The sequence below is a fragment of the Pelobates fuscus genome, chromosome 7 (genome assembly GCF_036172605.1).
Source record: "Pelobates fuscus isolate aPelFus1 chromosome 7, aPelFus1.pri, whole genome shotgun sequence".
Classification (NCBI taxonomy): Eukaryota; Metazoa; Chordata; class Amphibia; order Anura; family Pelobatidae; genus Pelobates; species Pelobates fuscus.
In genome coordinates, this window is record NC_086323.1 from 202818376 (window position 1) to 202846339 (window position 27964).

Genomic DNA, 27964 nt, shown 5'->3' on the forward strand with positions numbered 1-27964 from the left:
CGTAGAACTAAAACAATTTTAAAAATTCTTACTTTCTCCCATATTTGATGTTAAACGAAAGCCCTGTTTCCCCTGAATAAAATGATATATAATAAGTGTGGGTGCATGTAACGGACCGTTTCGCTCACAAGAGGATAAAAATCGTTTAGGCGATAATCCCCTTTTCCATAGACCAGCAGCTACTGCAATCACCAACCTCCCGAACTCCAAACTACACAAATCTCCAAACTCCCGAACTGGAAACGCACGAACCCTGGAATAGCTGAACAGGAAAAGCATACAATCCGCTTACACTCCTGGCAGTCAGCATACAATCCAATTCCCCCCAAAAACGAGACGACACATCGGTTTGAGGGTCAAGCAGAATCTCAGGTGCTGGCACACCCAGCCTGGTTTTTATTACAGTCTTTTCAAATACAGGACCGCCCACAGGGAGGTATAAAACAACCAATCACATATCAGTAACATCCCACATATTCCCTCCCCTTATCCTGAGAGGAAACTCAATTACACATACAGTTAAAACATACTTTCTACCCAACCTTCATAACTCTAAAACCATACATCACATTCACATAAAAATTACATATTCACAATCAATCCATTCAGGGGAACAGCATATTACAAAATGGCATGAATCAGACCAGGGATTCAAAAGTTAGTAAAAATATCTTTTGGGACCGGGCTGGCAGCATGGCAATCTGGCTCAAATAGGTTTTACAGAGCCTCTATCCTGTAGACAATGGGGAAAGTAATCCAATTATCCAGGGATAGAGGCAGACTCCATTGAGCACATGGTTGCAAAAAGACATAAAACACTTTAAAATACATAAAGTCACCTTTTACACCTAACACACAGACATTTCACATATCCCCAGATAGCTGGGATCTGAGCGCACATTATTAGATGAATGGCACTCAGATCACACGAATAAGCCTTTCTGCAGGGAAAATAAACGGTTTAACCTGCAGGGCCATAGTCCAAAGGGAGCAGGCGAGACACCAGGCTTCTCCAGTTCACAGTGGCGAGGTTGGTTTCGCCACAATGCATTTAATATGAAAGAGGTGAATTACGGCTGGACAGACATATAGCGCAAATGCCAGGTTTTGTTTACGTTTTTTTTGGATCACAACTTGTACATTTGGCTGCGGTCTTAAGGGGTTAAAGACTGCTACTGGAATCCCCGAACAAGCGAAATAGGACACACAGTTCCCAAAAGAAGTACCACACAATACTTTTTTTTAAACAAGGACTATTCATTTAGTGAATTGTCCTTCAACACCTGGGGGAAAATCATTTAATATACAACATTACAGAGAAATAGGGAATAAGCAATTCTAATACTATATCAAATATATATTACAAGTAGTTCTTTAAAACACATTAAAGTGCACATATAGATAGACATAGTTGCACTAAATTACGTCAGCATTATGTCAATTTGCACATTTTCATTCAGTTAACAGGGGATGCTTACAAGTTATCACATTACCAATGCATCATTGGTACACTGACTGCTACTGTTACAGTTATTATTTATAGTGTTAGCATGAGAAAGGCTTTGCTATAACACAAGGTGCTGAAACATAAGCAAACTTCGAATTATGATTTTAGAATGTCTCACATTCACAGTAAAATATATTTTATTCCCAAATTAATACATAGATGCTTCATATATTACTAGAGTTGAGACATTTGGAACAATCAAAACATCACACAATTTCTCTCTTGCGTGAGTTCTCTGATGACTAACAAGGTGTACACGCAGGCTAAAACATTTCCCACATTCAGAAAAAGAAAAAGGTTTCTCTCCTGTGTGAATTAGTTGATGTATAACAAGCTCTCCTTTACAGGCAAAATATTTTCAACATTCAGATTCAATATGTGCAATAACTCACACTAACCACAAATAAACAAACATTAAAGAAAACAAAAGTTGTGCATGGAAGGCACAGACGTTTTCAAATTTAACAGTAATATCAAAGGGGAGGAAAGTAAAGAGGGGCTCTGTAGAGTTAACACAATCGCAATACCAATGCATCATTTATACATTGCTACTATCACAGGTATATTTTCTTGTGTCAGCAATAAAGCAATTCATAGTATTAGTTGTTTAATTCTGATGTTAATTCATAAACACATTATACAAACTCTACTGTATGAGTTATCTGATGCTTAACAAACTCTGGTTTACTGACAAAACTATTTCTCCATTCTGTACATGAGAAATGTTTTTCTCCTGTGTGAGATAATTGATGTTTAACAAGCTGAGAGTACTGGCTAAAACATTTCTCACATTCAGCACATCAGAAATGTTTCTCTCCTGTGTGAGTTCTCTGGTGTTGAACTACACCTGAGCTATGGCTGAAACATTTTCCACATTCAGGACACGAGAAAGGTTTCTCACCTGTGTGAGTTCTCTGGTGTATAACTAGAGCCGAGTTCAAGCTAAAACATTTCCCACATTCAGCACATGAGAAAGGTTTCTCTCCTGTGTGAGTTCTCTGGTGTACAACTAGAGCTGAGCTTTTGATAAAACATTTCCCACATTCAGCACATGAGAAAGGTTTCTCTCCTGTGTGAGTTCTCTTGTGTACAACTAGAGCTGAGTTAAAGCTAAAACATTTCCCACATTCAGCACATAAGAAAGGTTTCTCTCCTGTGTGAGTTCTCTGGTGTACAACTAGAGCTGAGCTACAGATAAAACATTTCCCACATTCAGCACATGAGAAAGGTTTCTCTCCTGTGTGAGTTCTCTGGTGTACAACTAGAGAGGAGTTACAGATAAAACATTTCCCACATTCAGCACATGAGAAAGGTTTCTCTACTGTGTGAGTTCTCTTGTGTACAACTAGACCTGAACTATTGCTGAAACATTTTCCACATTCAGGACACGAGAAAGGTTTCTCACCTGTGTGAGTTCTCTGGTGTATAACTAGAGCCGAGTTCAAGCTAAAACATTTCCCACATTCAGCACATGAGAAAGGTTTCTCTCCTGTGTGAGTTCTCTGGTGTACAACTAGAGCTGAGCTTTTGCTAAAACATTTCCCACATTCAGCACATGAGAAAGGTTTCTCTCCTGTGTGAGTTCTCTGGTGTACAACTAGAGCTGAGTTACAGCTAAAACATTTCCCACATTCAAAACATGAGAGAGGTTTCTCTCCGGTGTGAGATAATTGATGTTTAACAAGCTGAGAATACTGGCGGAAACATTTCTCACATTCAGCACATGAGAAAGGTTTCTCTCCTGTGTGAGTTCTCTGGTGATAAACTAGAGCTGAGTTAAAGCTAAAACATTTCCCACATTCAGCACATAAGAAAGGTTTCTCTCCTGTGTGAGTTCTCTGGTGTGCAACTAGAGTTGAATGCATATTAAAACATTTCTCACATTCAGAACATGAGAAAGGTTTCTCTCCTGTGTGAGATCTCTGGTGTCTAACTAGAACTGAGCTATCACGAAAACATTTCCCACATTCAGAACATGAGAAAGGTTTCTCTCCTGTGTGAGTTCTCTGGTGTATAACTAGAGCCGAGTTACAGCTAAAACATTTCCCACATTCAGAACATGAGAAAGGTTTCTCTCCTGTGTGATTTCTCTGGTGTACAACTAGACCTGAGCTACGGCTGAAACATTTTCCACATTCAGAACATGAGAAAGGTTTCTCTCCTGTGTGATTTCTCTGGTGTACAACTAGACTTGAGCTACGGCTGAAACATTTTCCACATTCAGAACATGAGAAAGGTTTCTCTCCTGTGTGAATTCTCTGGTGTGCAACTAGAGTTGAATGTCTGATAAAACATTTCCCACATTCAGAACATGAGAAAGGTTTCTCTCCGGTGTGAGATAATTGATGTTTAACAAGCTGAGAGTACTGGCGGAAACATTTATCACATTCAGCACATGAGAAAGGTTTCTCTCCTGTGTGAGTACTCTGGTGTACAACTAGAGATGAGTTACAGCTAAAACATTTCCCACATTCAGAACATGAGAAAGGTTTCTCTCCTGTGTGAGTTCTCTGGTGTACAACTAGAGATGAGCTATCACTAAAACATTTCCCACATTCAGAACATGAGAAAGGTTTCTCTCCTGTGTGAATTCTCTGGTGTGCAACTAGAGTTGAATGTCTGTTAAAACATTTCCCACATTCAGAACATGAGAAAGGTTTCTCTCCGGTGTGAGATAATTGATGTTTAACAAGATGAGAGTACTGGCGGAAACATTTCTCACATTCAGCACATGAGAAAGGTTTCTCTCCTGTGTGAGTTCTCTGGTGTACAACTAGAGATGAGCTATCACTAAAACATTTCCCACATTCAGAACATGAGAAAGGTTTCTCTCCTGTGTGGGTTCTCTGGTGTACAACTAGAGATGAGTTACAGCTAAAACATTTCCCACATTCAGAACATGAGAAAGGTTTCTCTCCTGTGTGAGTTCTCTGGTGTACAACTAGAGATGAGCTACAGATAAAACATTTCCCACATTCAGAACATGCAAACGGTTTCTCTCCTGTGTGAGTTCTCTGGTGTACAACTAGAGATGAGCTATCACTAAAACATTTCCCACATTTAGAACATGAGAAAGGTTTCTCACCTGTGTGAGTTCTCTGGTGTATAACTAGAGCCGAATTACAGCTAAAACATTTCCCACATTCAGAACATGCAAACGGTTTCTCTCCTGTGTGAGTTCTCTGGTGTACAACTAGAGATGAGCTATCACTAAAACATTTCCCACATTTAGAACATGAGAAAGGTTTCTCACCTGTGTGAGTTCTCTGGTGTATAACTAGAGCCGAGTTACAGCTAAAACATTTCCCACATTCAGAACATGCAAACGGTTTCTCTCCTGTGTGAGTTCTCTGATGTATTACAATTTCTGACTGCCAGCGAAAACATTTTCCGCATACAGAACATGATAAAGGTTTTGTGTTGAGGTTTACTATCTCCTTTGTAGACATATAGGATTCTGAGAGATTGCTTGAGGTTGGAGAGTTAGAATCCTTGGTCTTTTTATTAAAAGATTTCTTCATAATCTTGCTTAGTATATTTCTGTTGGTGTCCTGTCCTTCAGAAAAACTTCTGCTGCTGGAAATATCTGAAACAAAATGTACTGGGAGTTATAAAAAATCTGTCTATAAATGATTTATTGTTTACCAATACTTAGAAAAACTGACTTGATTTTCGTGAAACATCAGAAATATGACAATGAAACATTATGGCGATTAAGTAATACCTTAAAAATTAGAAAATATTTGTGTGCTCCAATTCCCATTATAATCTAAAAACTGCGTATACACACTTACTTTTATTCACTTGGCAAAATGTAAAATGAAACTATGCCTCACAAACACCGGGAAAAATGATAACGTTGCCTGGTCAGTTCCCAGACAAGCAAGGAGAGCACTTTTCGGAGAAAAGACCCTCTCGCACAAGAGGACTGTGGCAAAACCGACCTCGCCACGTGTCCTTGGAGGGGGCTGCTTGCCCGCCTCTTGCCTTTGGACTATGGCCCTGGGAGATTGGGCCCTTTTACAAAACGTATTCGGCCCTAACAGAGTGCATGTCACTCATTCTGGCCCTTTAAACACAGTGGGGACATTCGGTACTTGCCCTGTGTGAGCAGTGATACCCCCAGATAGCTATGCCATGGAGCCTATTCATATAATGAAAGACTATGGGAAAGACTTTGGCTCCATGGCAATTAAACTGTATTTGTGTGGTCTGCGTGCCATTCACCTAATAATGTGCATGCAGACCTGAGCTATCTGGGGATGTTACATGTCTGTGTTTAATGTATAAAAAGTAACTTTATATATTTTAAAACATAATCCTGTATTTAGGTCCCCACATGTTTAATGGAGTTTTGTCTTTGACCTGGGAGATAATTGGATTACTTCTCCAATTATCTCCAGGGCAGAAGGGAGGAAACCAGGATGCATTGTGGGGATGTTTTTACTTTTACTGTTTGAGTCAGATTAAAATACTACCAGCCAGGGGGAACAAAAGATACTTTTACTAACTTTTGAACCCCTGGTCTGATTCATGCCATTTTTAATATGTTGTTCCCCTGAATGGATTGATTGTGGATATGTATTTTTATGTGAATGTGATGTATGGTTTTAAAGTTACAGAGTATGTGTGGAAACTGTATTTTTACTGTATGTAGTAATTATGCTAATTGCTTATCTGAGGGGAGGGGATGTGTGGGTTGTACTGTTGCTTGATTGGTTGTTTTATGCCTCCCCCTGGGTGTGTCCTGTATGTGCACATCTGTAATAAAAACCAGGCTGGGTGTTCCAGACCTCAGATTCTGCTTGACCCTCAAACCGATGTGTCGTCTCGTTTTTGGGGGAATTGTATTGTATGCTGACTGCCAGGAGTGTAAGCGGATTGTATGCTTTTCCTGTTCAGCTATTCCAGAGTTCGTGTGTTTCCAGTTCGGGAGTTTCCAGAATTCGTACAGTTTGCAGTTCGGGAGATTGGTGATTGCAGTAGCTGCTGGTCTATGGAAAAGGGGGATATCGCCTAAACTAGGTTTTATCCTCTTGTAAGTGAAACGGTCCGTTACAAGGACCATTTACGATGTATGAGCCGGAGGGAGACTTAGATTATGTTGATACAGGAACTCCACACCGTGGATTTGCCACCATCTCCTTTCCGTGGTGGTGATGCAGCTATATTACATGGATTTGAGTGATATTTGCACAACTTGGCGCCCGAAATCGGGGATATAATACTTGTGGTGGTTCCCATCAAACTTTTATGCATTTTGGGGTGTTTTGTGGTTTTGTATTTTTCCTCGAGTGCTCACTTATCTCACAGACGGAGGCATCTGGGCGGGCTTACTGTTAAACTGAATGGAGGACTAGGGAGACTCTTCCGTGGATATACTCTGTCAAAGTATATGAATTTACAATTAAATTACATGTAACCAAGGAACCAGCTACACCCCCTTCTACCACCAAGCAGCAGGTGGCGCCCAAGAAGTATCGGTATGAGCAGCTGAAGCTAGCTCTTGATAGCCCCTTGGCAGGGCATTTGGGCAGGAGCGGGACAGCATCTCGGCTCATCCAAAGCTTCTTCTGGGCAGGCATCTCCCAGGAAAATCTCCAAGGATCTGAGGCAGTACTGCCAGACCTGCGATGTCTTCTAGAGAGTGGGGAAGTGGGGGGACTGGCGCAGGGCCCCCCTCTATCCCCTACCCACTATCGAAGATTCATTCAGCAAAGTAGCTGTCAATATCATATCAAAGGTCCTCTAGCCAAGCCTAGTCCATCTGGGAAGAAGTACATTCTGACCATCGTGGACTACACAACTCGGAAACCCGAGGCAGTCGCCCTGAGCAAAATTCGGGCAGAGACTGTGGCTGATGCCCTGATGAGAGTGTTCTCCCGGAAGGGGTTTCTGTAACGGACCGTTTCACTTACAAGAGGATAAAACCCAGTTTAGGCGATAATCCCCTTTTCCATAGACCAGCAGCTACTACAATCACCAACCTTCCGAACTCCAAAACACGAACCCTGGAATCAGCTGAACAGGAAAACCATGCAAAAGGGGTTACACTCCTGGCAGTCAGCATCCAATCCAATTCCCCCAATAACGAGACGACACTTCCTTTTGAGGGTTAAGCAGAATCTCAGGTCTGGAACACCCAGCCTGCTTTTTATTACAGTTGTGCACATACAGGACACACCCAGGGGGAGGCATAAAACAACCAATCAAGTAACAGTACAACCCACACATCCCCTCCCCTCAGATAAGCAATTAACATAATTATTACATACAGTAAAAATACAGTTTCCACACATACTCTGTAATTTTAAAACCATACATCACATTCACATAAAAATACATATCCACAATTAATCCATTCAGGGGAACAACATATTAAAAAAAATGGCATGAATCAGACCAGGGGTTCAAAAGTTAGTAAAAGTATCTTTTGTTCCCCCTGGCTGGCAGTATTTTAATCTGGCTCAAACAGTAAAAGTAAAACATCCCCACAATGCATCCTGGCTTCCTCCCTTCTGCCCTGGAGATAATTGGAGAAGTAATCCAATTATCTCCCAGGTCAAAGACAAAACTCCATTACACATGTGGGGACCTAAATACAGGATTATGTTTTAAAATATATAAAGTAACTTTTTATACATTAAACACAGACATGTAACATATCCCCAGATAGCTCAGGTCTGCGTGCACATTATTAGGTGAATGGCACGCAGACCACACAAATACAGTTTAATTGCCATGGAGCCAAAGTCTTTCCCATAGTCTTTCATTATATGAATAGGCTCCATGGCATAGCTATCTGGGGGTATCACTGCTCACACAGGGCAAGTACCGAATGGCCCCACTGTGTTTAAAGGGCCAGAATGAGTGACATGCACTCTGTTAGGGCCGAATACGTTTTGTAAAAGGGCCCAATCTCCCAGGGCCATAGTCCAAAGGCAAGAGGTGGGCAAGCAGCCCCCTCCAAGGACACGTGGCGAGGTCGGTTTCGCCACACTTCTCCCCTTTACCCACCAGACTAACAGGGTATCTGACCTCCTGCCGGTCAGTGCCCTGGTTAGTCCAGCAACCCACCCACGAAGCACAAACAGCAGTACCTCCCACCCACAATAAATGTTTACTCCACCTGGATAAAGTAGCAGCTTGTCCAGGTCCAGGTTCCTCACCACGGCTGTGCGGGGAGCTGGTAGACTGCCTTGGTGGGTTGCTGAGTGGGCAGTAGCCTGATTGGGTTGTGGGAGGGGGAGACCGACCGTCTCCCCTCTGGGTACACAGCTCTGGGGCTGGGGGACAGGACCGACCGTCCCTACCCCTTGTGCTGTAAGTGCAGAGACTACGGTCCCATCTGCACAGTTGCGGGGCTCAACATCTCCCCTTGGTGGGTTAGGCTGCCGCTGGAGAGAGGGTGTAACAAGCTCCTCTCTCTGGACTGTCAACTGCCGCTGGGGAGAGGGGTTAACAGGCTCCTCTCCCTGACACTCTCTCTGCTGGTGGAGAGGGGGACCAGATGTCTCCCCTTTCATTATTTTGTCCTGCTGCTGGGGTGTGAGACTGACGGTCTCTGCTCCCTGCAGGACACACTGCCGCTGGGGAGGAAGGACGACACCTTCAGCTCCCTGGGGTACACACTGTCGCTGGGGAGGAAGGATTGCACCCTCAGCTCCCTGGGGTACACACTGCCGCTGGGGAGGGAGGACGACACCTTCAGCTCCCAGGAATACACACTGCCGCTGGGGAGGAAGGACGGCACCTTCAGCTCCCTGGGGTACACACTGCCGCTGGGGAGGAAGGATTGCACTTTCTGCTCCCTGGGGTACACACTGCCGCTGGGGAGGAAGGACGACACCTTCAGCTCCCTGGGATACACACTGCCGCTGGGGAGGAAGGACAGCACCTTCAGCTCCCTGGGATACACACTGCCGTTGGGGAGGAAGGATTGCACCTTCAGCTCCCTGGGGTACACACTGCCGCTGGGGAGGAAGGACGACACCTTCAGCTCCCTGGGGTACACACTGCCGCTGGGGAGGAAGGACTGCACCTTCAGCTCCCTGGGACACACACTGCCGCTGGGGAGGAAGGATTGCACCTTCAGCTCCCTGGGATACACACTGTCGCTGGGGAGGAAGGACGACACCTTCCGCTCCCTGGGGTACACACTGCCGCTGGGGAGGAAGGACGACACCTTCAGCTCCCTGGGATACACACTGCCGCTGGGGAGGAAGGATTGCACCTTCAGCTCCCTGGGACACACACTGCCGCTGGGGAGGAAGGACGGCACCTTCAGCTCCCTGAGATACAATCTGCCGCTGGGGAGGAAGGACGACACCTTCAGCTCCCTGTCATACAATCTGCTGCTGGGGAGGAAGGACGGAACCTTTAGCTCCCTGGGTTACACACTGCCGCCTCAGGGGAAGACGGCTAACCTCCTCGGATGCAGCCTCTACTCTGCTGCTGTAACACTCTTTCCGCTGAGTATACTCTCCGTCCATCCTTGATTTTCGCTTAGCCATGACCTGGTTCCAGATCCCCTGGAATATCTCCATGGATACATAACCCCCATACTGGGCCACTCGCTGCCTCACCTCGGCCAGCCCATAATCTTCAGCGTCAGAGCCTTCCATACTTGTCTGCTCCAAGTCGCTGGATACCTCTGCTGCCAGGGGCGCTGCACGAGTGCTAACGTTGCCCTCAATTTGTAACTCCAAGGAATTGGTGTTGTCTGGAGCTGTCCTTCTGGCTGTAGGAACGATCCCGCCGCTTGCCACCAATTGTAACGTACCGTTTCACTTACAAGAGGATAAAACCCAGTTTAGGCGATAATCCCCTTTTCCATAGACCAGCAGCTACTACAATCACCAACCTTCCGAACTCCAATACACGAACCCTGGAATCAGCTGAACAGGAAAACCATGCAAAAGGGGTTACACTCCTGGCAGTCAGCATACAATCCAATTCCCCCAATAACGAGACGACACTTCGTTTTGAGGGTTAAGCAGAATCTCAGGTCTGGAACACCCAGCCTGCTTTTTATTACAGTTGTGCACATACAGGACACACCCAGGGGGAGGTATAAAACAACCAATCAAGTAACAGTACAACCCACACATCCCCTCCCCTCAGATAAGCAATTAACATAATTATTACATACAGTAAAAATACAGTTTCCACACATACTCTGTAACTTTAAAACCATACATCCCATTCACATAAAAATACATATCCACAATCAATCCATTCAGGGGAACAACATTGTAACGGACCGTTTCAGCATATGAGGGGTTAAAATCCGTTTAGGCGATAATCCCCTTTTCTCAGAAAGGCACAGCTACTGCAGAACATCAAAACTCCCGAACTAGATACAGGCGAATGCATCAAACTCCCGAACTGCATACCAGGGAATAAGATAGCACTCCAAGCTGGAACCTCACGAATAGCTCCTAGCAGATGAATAGGAAAAGCAGACATCAGCTTACACTCCTAGCAGTCAATCTCCAACAGCATACAGTGAATCCCCCCAAGAACGAGACAAGGCTCCGTGTTGAAGGTCAAGCAGTGGTCTGAGGTGCTGGGGCACCCAGCCTGGTTTTTATTACATGAGTACACATACAGGCCACACCCAGGGGGAGGCATAAAATAACCAATGACATAGATGTTACATCCCACACATCCCCTCCCCTTAGTGTGACACATAATCCCATTATGCATACAGTTCAAAATATACTTTTACACAACTTTCATAACTTTAAAACCATACATCACATTCACATAAAAATACATATTCACAATCAATCCATTCGGGGGAACAACATACTCAAAAATTGCATGAATCAGACCAGGGGTTCAAATGTTAGTAAAAGTATCTTTTGGGCCCTGGCTTGCAGCATGGCAAAATCTGGCTCAAACAGAAGAAAAACATCCCCACAATGCATCCCGGTTTCCTCCCTTCTGCCCTGGAGATAATTGGAGAAGTAATCCAATTATCCAGGACTAGAGGCAGACTCCATTAACCACATGGTTGCAAAACGACATAAAACACTTTAAAATACATAAAGTCACATTTTACACATAACACACAGACATTTCACATATCCCCAGATAGCTCAGGTCTGAGTGCACATTATTAGGTGAATGGCACTCAGACCAACCAAATACAGTTTAATCGCCATAGAGCCAAAGTCTTTAATCACACGAATAGGCTCCATGGCATAGCTATCTGGGTTACCACAGCTCACACAGGGCAAGTACCAAATGACCCCACTGTATTTAAAGGGCCAGAATGAGTGACATACACTCTGGTATGGTCGCATACTGTTTTTAAAGGGCCCAATCTCCCAGGGCCATAGTCCAAAGGCAGCAGGCGGGCAGCCAGGCTTCTCCAATGCAATGTGGCGAGATTGCTCTCGTCACAAACATATTAAAAAATGGCATGAATCAAACCAGGGGTTCAAAAGTTAGTAAAAGTATATTTTGTTCGCCCTGGCTGGCAGTATTTTAATCTGGCTCAAACAGTAAAAGTAAAACTTCCCCACAATGCATCCTGGCTTCCTTCCTTCTGCCCTGGAGATAATTGGAGAAGTAATCCAATTATCTCCCAGGTCAAAGACAAAACTCCATTACACATGTGGGGACCTAAATACAGGATTATGTTTTAAAATATATAAAGTTACTTTTTATACATTAAACACAGACATGTAACATATCCCCAGATAGCTCAGGTCTGCGTGCACATTATTAGGTGAATGGCACGCAGACCACACAAATACAGTTTAATTGCCATGGAGCCAAAGTCTTTCCCATAGTCTTTCATTATATGAATAGGCTCCATGGCATAGCTATCTGGGGGTATCACTGCTCACACAGGGCAAGTACCGAATGGCCCCACTGTGTTTAAAGGGCCAGAATAAGTGACATGCACTCTGTTAGGGCCGAATACGTTTTGTAAAAGGGCCCAATCTCCCAGGGCCATAGTCCAAAGGCAAGAGGTGGGCAAGCAGCCCCCTCCAAGGACACGTGGCGAGGTCGGTTTCGCCACACTTCTCCCCTTTACCCACCAGACTAACAGGGTATCTGACCTCCTGCCGGTCAGTGCCCTGGTTAGTCCAGCAACCCACCCACGAAGCACAAACAGCAGTACCTCCCACCCACAATAAATGTTTACTCCACCTGGATAAAGTAGCAGCTTGTCCAGGTCCAGGTTCCTCACCACGGCTGTGCGGGGAGCTGGTAGACTGCCTTGGTGGGTTGCTGAGTGGGCAGTAGCCTGATTGGGTTGTGGGAGGGGGAGACCGACCGTCTCCCCTCTGGGTACACAGCTCTGGGGCTGGGGGACAGGACCGACCGTCCCTACCCCTTGTGCTGTAAGTGCAGAGACTACGGTCCCATCTGCACAGTTGCGGGGCTCAACATCTCCCCTTGGTGGGTTAGGCTGCCGCTGGAGAGAGGGTGTAACAAGCTCCTCTCTCTGGACTGTCAACTGCCGCTGGGGAGAGGGGTTAACAGGCTCCTCTCCCTGACACTCTCTCTGCTGGTGGAGAGGGGGACCAGATGTCTCCCCTTTCATTATTTTGTCCTGCTGCTGGGGTGTGAGACTGACGGTCTCTGCTCCCTGCAGGACACACTGCCGCTGGGGAGGAAGGACGACACCTTCAGCTCCCTGGGGTACACACTGTCGCTGGGGAGGAAGGATTGCACCCTCAGCTCCCTGGGGTACACACTGCCGCTGGGGAGGGAGGACGACACCTTCAGCTCCCAGGGATACACACTGCCGCTGGGGAGGAAGGACGGCACCTTCAGCTCCCTGGGGTACACACTGCCGCTGGGGAGGAAGGATTGCACTTTCTGCTCCCTGGGGTACACACTGCCGCTGGGGAGGAAGGACGACACCTTCAGCTCCCTGGGATACACACTGCCGCTGGGGAGGAAGGACAGCACCTTCAGCTCCCTGGGATACACACTGCCGTTGGGGAGGAAGGATTGCACCTTCAGCTCCCTGGGGTACACACTGCCGCTGGGGAGGAAGGACGACACCTTCAGCTCCCTGGGGTACACACTGCCGCTGGGGAGGAAGGACTGCACCTTCAGCTCCCTGGGACACACACTGCCGCTGGGGAGGAAGGATTGCACCTTCAGCTCCCTGGGATACACACTGTCGCTGGGGAGGAAGGACGACACCTTCCGCTCCCTGGGGTACACACTGCCGCTGGGGAGGAAGGACGACACCTTCAGCTCCCTGGGATACACACTGCCGCTGGGGAGGAAGGATTGCACCTTCAGCTCCCTGGGACACACACTGCCGCTGGGGAGGAAGGACGGCACCTTCAGCTCCCTGAGATACAATCTGCCGCTGGGGAGGAAGGACGACACCTTCAGCTCCCTGTCATACAATCTGCCGCTGGGGAGGAAGGACGGAACCTTTAGCTCCCTGGGTTACACACTGCCGCCTCAGGGGAAGACGGCTAACCTCCTCGGATGCAGCCTCTACTCTGCTGCTGTAACACTCTTTCCGCTGAGTATACTCTCCGTCCATCCTTGATTTTCGCTTAGCCATGACCTGGTTCCAGATCCCCTGGAATATCTCCATGGATACATAACCCCCATACTGGGCCACTCGCTGCCTCACCTCGGCCAGCCCATAATCTTCAGCGTCAGAGCCTTCCATACTTGTCTGCTCCAAGTCGCTGGATACCTCTGCTGCCAGGGGCGCTGCACGAGTGCTAACGTTGCCCTCAATTTGTAACTCCAAGGAATTGGTGTTGTCTGGAGCTGTCCTTCTGGCTGTAGGAACGATCCCGCCGCTTGCCACCAATTGTAACGTACCGTTTCACTTACAAGAGGATAAAACCCAGTTTAGGCGATAATCCCCTTTTCCATAGACCAGCAGCTACTACAATCACCAACCTTCCGAACTCCAATACACGAACCCTGGAATCAGCTGAACAGGAAAACCATGCAAAAGGGGTTACACTCCTGGCAGTCAGCATACAATCCAATTCCCCCAATAACGAGACGACACTTCGTTTTGAGGGTTAAGCAGAATCTCAGGTCTGGAACACCCAGCCTGCTTTTTATTACAGTTGTGCACATACAGGACACACCCAGGGGGAGGTATAAAACAACCAATCAAGTAACAGTACAACCCACACATCCCCTCCCCTCAGATAAGCAATTAACATAATTATTACATACAGTAAAAATACAGTTTCCACACATACTCTGTAACTTTAAAACCATACATCCCATTCACATAAAAATACATATCCACAATCAATCCATTCAGGGGAACAACATTGTAACGGACCGTTTCAGCATATGAGGGGTTAAAATCCGTTTAGGCGATAATCCCCTTTTCTCAGAAAGGCACAGCTACTGCAGAACATCAAAACTCCCGAACTAGATACAGGCGAATGCATCAAACTCCCGAACTGCATACCAGGGAATAAGATAGCACTCCAAGCTGGAACCTCACGAATAGCTCCTAGCAGATGAATAGGAAAAGCAGACATCAGCTTACACTCCTAGCAGTCAATCTCCAACAGCATACAGTGAATCCCCCCAAGAACGAGACAAGGCTCCGTGTTGAAGGTCAAGCAGTGGTCTGAGGTGCTGGGGCACCCAGCCTGGTTTTTATTACATGAGTACACATACAGGCCACACCCAGGGGGAGGCATAAAATAACCAATGACATAGATGTTACATCCCACACATCCCCTCCCCTTAGTGTGACACATAATCCCATTATGCATACAGTTCAAAATATACTTTTACACAACTTTCATAACTTTAAAACCATACATCACATTCACATAAAAATACATATTCACAATCAATCCATTCGGGGGAACAACATACTCAAAAATTGCATGAATCAGACCAGGGGTTCAAATGTTAGTAAAAGTATCTTTTGGGCCCTGGCTTGCAGCATGGCAAAATCTGGCTCAAACAGAAGAAAAACATCCCCACAATGCATCCCGGTTTCCTCCCTTCTGCCCTGGAGATAATTGGAGAAGTAATCCAATTATCCAGGACTAGAGGCAGACTCCATTAACCACATGGTTGCAAAACGACATAAAACACTTTAAAATACATAAAGTCACATTTTACACATAACACACAGACATTTCACATATCCCCAGATAGCTCAGGTCTGAGTGCACATTATTAGGTGAATGGCACTCAGACCAACCAAATACAGTTTAATCGCCATAGAGCCAAAGTCTTTAATCACACGAATAGGCTCCATGGCATAGCTATCTGGGTTACCACAGCTCACACAGGGCAAGTACCAAATGACCCCACTGTATTTAAAGGGCCAGAATGAGTGACATACACTCTGGTATGGTCGCATACTGTTTTTAAAGGGCCCAATCTCCCAGGGCCATAGTCCAAAGGCAGCAGGCGGGCAGCCAGGCTTCTCCAATGCAATGTGGCGAGATTGCTCTCGTCACAAACATATTAAAAAATGGCATGAATCAAACCAGGGGTTCAAAAGTTAGTAAAAGTATATTTTGTTCGCCCTGGCTGGCAGTATTTTAATCTGGCTCAAACAGTAAAAGTAAAACTTCCCCACAATGCATCCTGGCTTCCTTCCTTCTGCCCTGGAGATAATTGGAGAAGTAATCCAATTATCTCCCAGGTCAAAGACAAAACTCCATTACACATGTGGGGACCTAAATACAGGATTATGTTTTAAAATATATAAAGTTACTTTTTATACATTAAACACAGACATGTAACATATCCCCAGATAGCTCAGGTCTGCGTGCACATTATTAGGTGAATGGCACGCAGACCACACAAATACAGTTTAATTGCCATGGAGCCAAAGTCTTTCCCATAGTCTTTCATTATATGAATAGGCTCCATGGCATAGCTATCTGGGGGTATCACTGCTCACACAGGGCAAGTACCGAATGGCCCCACTGTGTTTAAAGGGCCAGAATAAGTGACATGCACTCTGTTAGGGCCGAATACGTTTTGTAAAAGGGCCCAATCTCCCAGGGCCATAGTCCAAAGGCAAGAGGTGGGCAAGCAGCCCCCTCCAAGGACACGTGGCGAGGTCGGTTTCGCCACACTTCTCCCCTTTACCCACCAGACTAACAGGGTATCTGACCTCCTGCCGGTCAGTGCCCTGGTTAGTCCAGCAACCCACCCACGAAGCACAAACAGCAGTACCTCCCACCCACAATAAATGTTTACTCCACCTGGATAAAGTAGCAGCTTGTCCAGGTCCAGGTTCCTCACCACGGCTGTGCGGGGAGCTGGTAGACTGCCTTGGTGGGTTGCTGAGTGGGCAGTAGCCTGATTGGGTTGTGGGAGGGGGAGACCGACCGTCTCCCCTCTGGGTACACAGCTCTGGGGCTGGGGGACAGGACCGACCGTCCCTACCCCTTGTGCTGTAAGTGCAGAGACTACGGTCCCATCTGCACAGTTGCGGGGCTCAACATCTCCCCTTGGTGGGTTAGGCTGCCGCTGGAGAGAGGGTGTAACAAGCTCCTCTCTCTGGACTGTCAACTGCCGCTGGGGAGAGGGGTTAACAGGCTCCTCTCCCTGACACTCTCTCTGCTGGTGGAGAGGGGGACCAGATGTCTCCCCTTTCATTATTTTGTCCTGCTGCTGGGGTGTGAGACTGACGGTCTCTGCTCCCTGCAGGACACACTGCCGCTGGGGAGGAAGGACGACACCTTCAGCTCCCTGGGGTACACACTGTCGCTGGGGAGGAAGGATTGCACCCTCAGCTCCCTGGGGTACACACTGCCGCTGGGGAGGGAGGACGACACCTTCAGCTCCCAGGGATACACACTGCCGCTGGGGAGGAAGGACGGCACCTTCAGCTCCCTGGGGTACACACTGCCGCTGGGGAGGAAGGATTGCACTTTCTGCTCCCTGGGGTACACACTGCCGCTGGGGAGGAAGGACGACACCTTCAGCTCCCTGGGATACACACTGCCGCTGGGGAGGAAGGACAGCACCTTCAGCTCCCTGGGATACACACTGCCGTTGGGGAGGAAGGATTGCACCTTCAGCTCCCTGGGGTACACACTGCCGCTGGGGAGGAAGGACGACACCTTCAGCTCCCTGGGGTACACACTGCCGCTGGGGAGGAAGGACTGCACCTTCAGCTCCCTGGGACACACACTGCCGCTGGGGAGGAAGGATTGCACCTTCAGCTCCCTGGGATACACACTGTCGCTGGGGAGGAAGGACGACACCTTCCGCTCCCTGGGGTACACACTGCCGCTGGGGAGGAAGGACGACACCTTCAGCTCCCTGGGATACACACTGCCGCTGGGGAGGAAGGATTGCACCTTCAGCTCCCTGGGACACACACTGCCGCTGGGGAGGAAGGACGGCACCTTCAGCTCCCTGAGATACAATCTGCCGCTGGGGAGGAAGGACGACACCTTCAGCTCCCTGTCATACAATCTGCCGCTGGGGAGGAAGGACGGAACCTTTAGCTCCCTGGGTTACACACTGCCGCCTCAGGGGAAGACGGCTAACCTCCTCGGATGCAGCCTCTACTCTGCTGCTGTAACACTCTTTCCGCTGAGTATACTCTCCGTCCATCCTTGATTTTCGCTTAGCCATGACCTGGTTCCAGATCCCCTGGAATATCTCCATGGATACATAACCCCCATACTGGGCCACTCGCTGCCTCACCTCGGCCAGCCCATAATCTTCAGCGTCAGAGCCTTCCATACTTGTCTGCTCCAAGTCGCTGGATACCTCTGCTGCCAGGGGCGCTGCACGAGTGCTAACGTTGCCCTCAATTTGTAACTCCAAGGAATTGGTGTTGTCTGGAGCTGTCCTTCTGGCTGTAGGAACGATCCCGCCGCTTGCCACCAATTGTAACGTACCGTTTCACTTACAAGAGGATAAAACCCAGTTTAGGCGATAATCCCCTTTTCCATAGACCAGCAGCTACTACAATCACCAACCTTCCGAACTCCAATACACGAACCCTGGAATCAGCTGAACAGGAAAACCATGCAAAAGGGGTTACACTCCTGGCAGTCAGCATACAATCCAATTCCCCCAATAACGAGACGACACTTCGTTTTGAGGGTTAAGCAGAATCTCAGGTCTGGAACACCCAGCCTGCTTTTTATTACAGTTGTGCACATACAGGACACACCCAGGGGGAGGTATAAAACAACCAATCAAGTAACAGTACAACCCACACATCCCCTCCCCTCAGATAAGCAATTAACATAATTATTACATACAGTAAAAATACAGTTTCCACACATACTCTGTAACTTTAAAACCATACATCCCATTCACATAAAAATACATATCCACAATCAATCCATTCAGGGGAACAACATTGTAACGGACCGTTTCAGCATATGAGGGGTTAAAATCCGTTTAGGCGATAATCCCCTTTTCTCAGAAAGGCACAGCTACTGCAGAACATCAAAACTCCCGAACTAGATACAGGCGAATGCATCAAACTCCCGAACTGCATACCAGGGAATAAGATAGCACTCCAAGCTGGAACCTCACGAATAGCTCCTAGCAGATGAATAGGAAAAGCAGACATCAGCTTACACTCCTAGCAGTCAATCTCCAACAGCATACAGTGAATCCCCCCAAGAACGAGACAAGGCTCCGTGTTGAAGGTCAAGCAGTGGTCTGAGGTGCTGGGGCACCCAGCCTGGTTTTTATTACATGAGTACACATACAGGCCACACCCAGGGGGAGGCATAAAATAACCAATGACATAGATGTTACATCCCACACATCCCCTCCCCTTAGTGTGACACATAATCCCATTATGCATACAGTTCAAAATATACTTTTACACAACTTTCATAACTTTAAAACCATACATCACATTCACATAAAAATACATATTCACAATCAATCCATTCGGGGGAACAACATACTCAAAAATTGCATGAATCAGACCAGGGGTTCAAATGTTAGTAAAAGTATCTTTTGGGCCCTGGCTTGCAGCATGGCAAAATCTGGCTCAAACAGAAGAAAAACATCCCCACAATGCATCCCGGTTTCCTCCCTTCTGCCCTGGAGATAATTGGAGAAGTAATCCAATTATCCAGGACTAGAGGCAGACTCCATTAACCACATGGTTGCAAAACGACATAAAACACTTTAAAATACATAAAGTCACATTTTACACATAACACACAGACATTTCACATATCCCCAGATAGCTCAGGTCTGAGTGCACATTATTAGGTGAATGGCACTCAGACCAACCAAATACAGTTTAATCGCCATAGAGCCAAAGTCTTTAATCACACGAATAGGCTCCATGGCATAGCTATCTGGGTTACCACAGCTCACACAGGGCAAGTACCAAATGACCCCACTGTATTTAAAGGGCCAGAATGAGTGACATACACTCTGGTATGGTCGCATACTGTTTTTAAAGGGCCCAATCTCCCAGGGCCATAGTCCAAAGGCAGCAGGCGGGCAGCCAGGCTTCTCCAATGCAATGTGGCGAGATTGCTCTCGTCACAAACATATTAAAAAATGGTATGAATCAGACCAGGGGTTCAAAAGTTAGTAAAAGTATCTTTTGTTCCCCCTGGCTGGCAGTATTTTAATCTGGCTCAAACAGTAAAAGTAAAACATCCCCACAATGCATCCTGGCTTCCTCCCTTCTGCCCTGGAGATAATTGGAGAAGTAATCCAATTATCTCCCAGGTCAAAGACAAAACTCCATTACACATGTGGGGACCTAAATACAGGATTATGTTTTAAAATATATAAAGTAACTTTTTATACATTAAACACAGACATGTAACATATCCCCAGATAGCTCAGGTCTGCGTGCACATTATTAGGTGAATGGCACGCAGACCACACAAATACAGTTTAATTGCCATGGAGCCAAAGTCTTTCCCATAGTCTTTCATTATATGAATAGGCTCCATGGCATAGCTATCTGGGGGTATCACTGCTCACACAGGGCAAGTACCGAATGGCCCCACTGTGTTTAAAGGGCCAGAATAAGTGACATGCACTCTGTTAGGGCCGAATACGTTTTGTAAAAGGGCCCAATCTCCCAGGGCCATAGTCCAAAGGCAAGAGGCGGGCAAGCAGCCCCCTCCAAGGACACGTGGCGAGGTCGGTTTCGCCACAATCATCTAATTACGAGATGAACAAAAGCTAACTGGAGAATATTAATCTATACTGTCCTCAACATGTGTTACAGGGCCATTAGTCAAATAAATATAATAATTTTTTTTTTTTTTTTTTTATAAATATTTTTTTTACTAGTGAATGTAGGAATGGGACCCCTAGTCCTAGCTGAACTTATATTTTATGTCAAAAGTACCCAGCAAGTTAGCTAACAGAATATTCAAAATCGCAATTGGAAAATAACCCAATGCCGAATATCAAATATCACCAAAAATAAAAAATAATGTGAAATGAAAAATAAATCAAAAATTTAAAAATGAAAAATAAAAAAAATAATAACAGTGAAAAATGACAAACTCTAGAAATATATTAACAACAAAGTGTGTTTATGCAAACAAGAGAAAAAAAAATCAGGTGTATATCCGGAACCACACCTCTGTGTTAACGGGGAGTCCGAATTTTATAACATGACAGGAGGCTTCGTATTTGCTTAAGTCTTTCTTTACTAGAACTCCACAGCAGCACAGAAAAACAACCAATCAGAAAAAAGTTAGGTACTATAAAACTCCCCTTCCCATGCATCATTTCCTCTTTCTTTGCTGCTCCGCAGTCAGTACAGGTCAGAGTACCACTGCCTCCTGCTTATAGTGGGTGGCTTTGGGATTTATTTATATTTCTGTGTTTTCCATGTTTTATTATTTGGGGACATGTTTGGTATAACTAGCTTGCCCCACTGCGTTATGTGGCACTGGGCTTGGTGGGGAGTTTTGTTTTCCTTCTGGCTCCCTTTTCCCTTTGGGGCTCTTTCCTCTGTGTCTGCCCCCTTATTATTTATATTTCCATTATATCAGTATTATATGCTGTGCCATTACTCTGCAATGCTGGTCAGTTTGCGACTGTCTCATATAGTGTGCTGCACTATACATTATATCAGTATTACATGCTGCGACATTACTCTGCATTGCTGGTCAGTTTGAGACTGTCTCATATAGTGTGCTGCACTATGCATTATATCAGTATCACATGCTGTGACATTACTCTGCATTGCTGGTCAGTTTGCGACTGTCTCATATAGTGTGCTGCACTATGCATTATATCAGTATTACATGCTGCGACATTACTCTGCATTGCTGGACAGTTTGAGACTGTCTTATATAGTGTGCTGCACTATGCATTATATCAGTATTACATGCTGTGACATTACTCTGCATTGCTGGACAGTTTGAGACTGTCTTATATAGTGTGCTGCACTATGCATTATATCAGTATTACATGCTGTGACATTACTCTGCATTGCTGGACAGTTTGAGACTGTCTCATATAGTGTGCTGCACTATGCATTATATCAGTATTACATGCTGTGACATTACTCTGCATTGCTGGACAGTTTGAGACTCTCATATAGTGTGCTGCACTATGCATTATATCAGTATTACATGCTGTGACATTACTCTGCAATGCTGGACAGTTTGAGACTGTCTCATATAGTGTGCTGCACTATGCATTATATCAGTATTAATGCTGTGCCATAACTCTGCAATGCTGGACAGTTTGAGACTGTCTCATATAGTGTGCTGCACTATGCATTATATCAGTATTACATGCTGTGACATTACTCTGCATTGCTGGACAGTTTGAGACTGTCTCATATAGTGTGCTGCACTATGCATTATATCAGTATTACATGCTGTGACATTACTCTGCATTGCTGGACAGTTTGAGACTGTCTCATATAGTGTGCTGCACTATGCATTATATCAGTATTACATGCTGCGACATTACTCTGCATTGCTGGACAGTTTGAGACTGTCTCATATAGTGTGCTGCACTATGCATTATATCAGTATTACATGCTGTGACATTACTCTGCATTGCTGGACAGTTTGAGACTCTCATATAGTGTGCTGCACTATGCATTATATCAGTATTACATGCTGTGACATTACTCTGCAATGCTGGACAGTTTGTGACTGTCTCATATAGTGTGCTGCACTATGCATTATATCAGTATTACATGCTGTGACATTACTCTGCATTGCTGGACAGTTTGAGACTGTCTCATATAGTGTGCTGCACTATGCATTATATCAGTATTACATGCTGTGACATTACTCTGCATTGCTGGACAGTTTGAGACTCTCATATAGTGTGCTGCACTATGCATTATATCAGTATTACATGCTGTGACATTACTCTGCAATGCTGGACAGTTTGTGACTGTCTCATATAGTGTGCTGCACTATGCATTATATCAGTATTACATGCTGTGACATAGCTCTGCAATGCTGGACAGTTTGAGACTGTCTCATATAGTGTGCTGCACTATGCATTATATCAGTATTACATGCTGTGACATTACTCTGCATTGCTGGACAGTTTGAGACTGTCTCATATAGTGTGCTGCACTATGCATTATATCAGTATTACATGCTGTGACATTACTCTGCATTGCTGGACAGTTTGAGACTGTCTCATATAGTGTGCTGCACTATGCATTATATCAGTATTACATGCTGTGACATTACTCTGCATTGCTGGACAGTTTGAGACTGTCTCATATAGTGTGCTGCACTATGCATTATATCAGTATTACATGCTGTGACATTACTCTGCATTGCTGGACAGTTTGAGACTCTCATATAGTGTGCTGCACTATGCATTATATCAGTATTACATGCTGTGACATTACTCTGCAATGCTGGACAGTTTGTGACTGTCTCATATAGTGTGCTGCACTATACATTATATCAGTATTACATGCTGTGACATTACTCTGCATTGCTGGACAGTTTGTGACTGTCTCATATAGTGTGCTGCACTATGCATTAAATCAGTATTAATGCTGTGCCATAACTCTGCAATGCTGGTCAGTTTGCGACTGTCTCATATAGTGTGCTGCACTATACATTATATCAGTATTACATGCTGTGACATTACTCTGCATTGCTGGACAGTTTGTGACTGTCTCATATAGTGTGCTGCACTATACATTATATCAGTATTACATGCTGTGACATTACTCTGCATTGCTGGACAGTTTGTGACTGTCTCATATAGTGTGCTGCACTATACATTATATCAGTATTACATGCTGTGACATTACTCTGCATTGCTGGACAGTTTGTGACTGTCTCATATAGTGTGCTGCACTATGCATTATATCAGTATTACATGCTGCGACATTACTCTGCATTGCTGGACAGTTTGTGACTGTCTCATATAGTGTGCTGCACTATGCATTATATCAGTATTACATGCTGTGACATTACTCTGCATTGCTGGACAGTTTGTGACTGTCTCATATAGTGTGCTGCACTATACATTATATCAGTATTACATGCTGTGACATTACTCTGCATTGCTGGACAGTTTGTGACTGTCTCATATAGTGTGCTGCACTATGCATTATATCAGTATTACATGCTGCGACATTACTCTGCATTGCTGGACAGTTTGAGACTGTCTCATATAGTGTGCTGCACTATGCATTATATCAGTATTACATGCTGTGACATAACTCTGCAATGCTGGTCAGTTTGTGACTGCCTCATATAGTGTGCTGCACTATGCATTATATCAGTATTAATGCTGTGCCATAGCTCTGCAATGCTGGTCAGTTTGCGACTGTCTTATATAGTGTGCTGCACTATGCATTATATCAGTATTATATGCTGTGCCATTACTCTGCAATGCTGGTCAGTTTGAGACTGTCTCATATAGTGTGCTGCACTATGCATTATATCAGTATTACATGCTGTGCCATAACTCTGCAATGCTGGACAGTTTGAGACTGTCTCATATAGTGTGCTGCACTATGCATTATATCAGTATTACATGCTGTGCCATAACTCTGCAATGCTGGACAGTTTGAGACTGTCTCATATAGTGTGCTGCACTATGCATTATATCAGTATTACATGCTGTGACATTACTCTGCATTGCTGGACAGTTTGAGACTCTCATATAGTGTGCTGCACTATGCATTATATCAGTATTACATGCTGTGACATTACTCTGCAATGCTGGACAGTTTGTGACTGTCTCATATAGTGTGCTGCACTATACATTATATCAGTATTACATGCTGTGACATTACTCTGCATTGCTGGACAGTTTGTGACTGTCTCATATAGTGTGCTGCACTATGCATTATATCAGTATTAATGCTGTGCCATAACTCTGCAATGCTGGTCAGTTTGCGACTGTCTCATATAGTGTGCTGCACTATACATTATATCAGTATTACATGCTGTGACATTACTCTGCATTGCTGGACAGTTTGTGACTGTCTCATATAGTGTGCTGCACTATACATTATATCAGTATTACATGCTGTGACATTACTCTGCATTGCTGGACAGTTTGTGACTGTCTCATATAGTGTGCTGCACTATACATTATATCAGTATTACATGCTGTGACATTACTCTGCATTGCTGGACAGTTTGTGACTGTCTCATATAGTGTGCTGCACTATGCATTATATCAGTATTACATGCTGCGACATTACTCTGCATTGCTGGACAGTTTGTGACTGTCTCATATAGTGTGCTGCACTATGCATTATATCAGTATTACATGCTGTGACATTACTCTGCATTGCTGGACAGTTTGTGACTGTCTCATATAGTGTGCTGCACTATACATTATATCAGTATTACATGCTGTGACATTACTCTGCATTGCTGGACAGTTTGTGACTGTCTCATATAGTGTGCTGCACTATGCATTATATCAGTATTACATGCTGCGACATTACTCTGCATTGCTGGACAGTTTGAGACTGTCTCATATAGTGTGCTGCACTATGCATTATATCAGTATTACATGCTGTGACATAACTCTGCAATGCTGGTCAGTTTGTGACTGCCTCATATAGTGTGCTGCACTATGCATTATATCAGTATTAATGCTGTGCCATAGCTCTGCAATGCTGGTCAGTTTGCGACTGTCTTATATAGTGTGCTGCACTATGCATTATATCAGTATTATATGCTGTGCCATTACTCTGCAATGCTGGTCAGTTTGAGACTGTCTCATATAGTGTGCTGCACTATGCATTATATCAGTATTACATGCTGTGCCATAACTCTGCAATGCTGGACAGTTTGAGACTGTCTCATATAGTGTGCTGCACTATGCATTATATCAGTATTACATGCTGTGACATTACTCTGCATTGCTGGACAGTTTGTGACTGTCTCATATAGTGTGCTGCACTATACATTATATCAGTATTACATGCTGTGACATTACTCTGCATTGCTGGACAGTTTGTGACTGTCTCATATAGTGTGCTGCACTATGCATTATATCAGTATTAATGCTGTGCCATAACTCTGCAATGCTGGTCAGTTTGCGACTGTCTCATATAGTGTGCTGCACTATACATTATATCAGTATTACATGCTGTGACATTACTCTGCATTGCTGGACAGTTTGTGACTGTCTCATATAGTGTGCTGCACTATACATTATATCAGTATTACATGCTGTGACATTACTCTGCATTGCTGGACAGTTTGTGACTGTCTCGTATAGTGTGCTGCACTATACATTATATCAGTATTACATGCTGTGACATTACTCTGCATTGCTGGACAGTTTGTGACTGTCTCATATAGTGTGCTGCACTATGCATTATATCAGTATTACATGCTGCGACATTACTCTGCATTGCTGGACAGTTTGAGACTGTCTCATATAGTGTGCTGCACTATGCATTATATCAGTATTACATGCTGTGACATTACTCTGCATTGCTGGACAGTTTGAGACTGTCTCATATAGTGTGCTGCACTATGCATTATATCAGTATTACATGCTGTGACATTACTCTGCATTGCTGGACAGTTTGAGACTGTCTCATATAGTGTGCTGCACTATACATTATATCAGTATTACATGCTGCGACATTACTCTGCATTGCTGGACAGTTTGAGACTGCCTCATATAGTGTGCTGCACTATACATTATATCAGTATTACATGCTGCGACATTACTCTGCATTGCTGGACAGTTTGAGACTGCCTCATATAGTGTGCTGCACTATACATTATATCAGTATTACATGCTGTGACATTACTCTGCATTGCTGGACAGTTTGAGACTGTCTCATATAGTGTGCTGCACTATGCATTATATCAGTATTACATGCTGTGACATTACTCTGCATTGCTGGACAGTTTGAGACTGTCTCATATAGTGTGATGCACTATGCATTATATCAGTATTACATGCTGTGACATTACTCTGCATTGCTGGACAGTTTGTGACTGTCTCATATAGTGTGCTGCACTATGCATTATATCAGTATTACATGCTGTGACATTACTCTGCATTGCTGGACAGTTTGTGACTGTCTCATATAGTGTGCTGCACTATACATTATATCAGTATTACATGCTGTGACATTACTCTGCATTGCTGGACAGTTTGTGACTGTCTCATATAGTGTGCTGCACTATGCATTATATCAGTATTAATGCTGTGCCATAACTCTGCAATGCTGGTCAGTTTGCGACTGTCTCATATAGTGTGCTGCACTATACATTATATCAGTATTACATGCTGTGACATTACTCTGCATTGCTGGACAGTTTGTGACTGTCTCATATAGTGTGCTGCACTATACATTATATCAGTATTACATGCTGTGACATTACTCTGCATTGCTGGACAGTTTGTGACTGTCTCGTATAGTGTGCTGCACTATACATTATATCAGTATTACATGCTGTGACATTACTCTGCATTGCTGGACAGTTTGTGACTGTCTCATATAGTGTGCTGCACTATGCATTATATCAGTATTACATGCTGCGACATTACTCTGCATTGCTGGACAGTTTGTGACTGTCTCATATAGTGTGCTGCACTATGCATTATATCAGTATTACATGCTGTGACATTACTCTGCATTGCTGGACAGTTTGTGACTGTCTCATATAGTGTGCTGCACTATACATTATATCAGTATTACATGCTGTGACATTACTCTGCATTGCTGGACAGTTTGTGACTGTCTCATATAGTGTGCTGCACTATGCATTATATCAGTATTATATGCTGCGACATTACTCTGCATTGCTGGACAGTTTGAGACTGTCTCATATAGTGTGCTGCACTATGCATTATATCAGTATTACATGCTGTGACATTACTCTGCATTGCTGGACAGTTTGAGACTGTCTCATATAGTGTGCTGCACTATGTATTATATCAGTATTACATGCTGCGACATTACTCTGCATTGCTGGACAGTTTGAGACTGTCTCATATAGTGTGCTGCACTATGCATTATATCAGTATTACATGCTGTGACATTACTCTGCATTGCTGGACAGT

At 44.8% G+C, this 27964-nt stretch overlaps 1 protein-coding gene across 1 annotated transcript; it reads right to left on the reverse strand.

Moving 5' to 3' along the window:
* Positions 1–1714: 1714 nt before the first annotated feature.
* Positions 1715–5136, reverse strand: LOC134568467 (zinc finger protein 850-like). The gene has a single exon (XM_063427075.1). It carries the CDS (start codon positions 5026–5028, stop codon positions 2308–2310), a length of 2721 nt encoding a protein of 906 aa, XP_063283145.1. The 5' UTR covers positions 5029–5136; the 3' UTR covers positions 1715–2307.
* Positions 5137–27964: the final 22828 nt, after the last annotated feature.

Bases quoted from the DNA above. Each gene is read 5' to 3' on its own strand.
- LOC134568467 (XM_063427075.1), bottom strand. From the start codon at position 5,028: ATGAAGAAATCTTTTAATAAAAAGACCAAGGATTCTAACTCTCCAACC.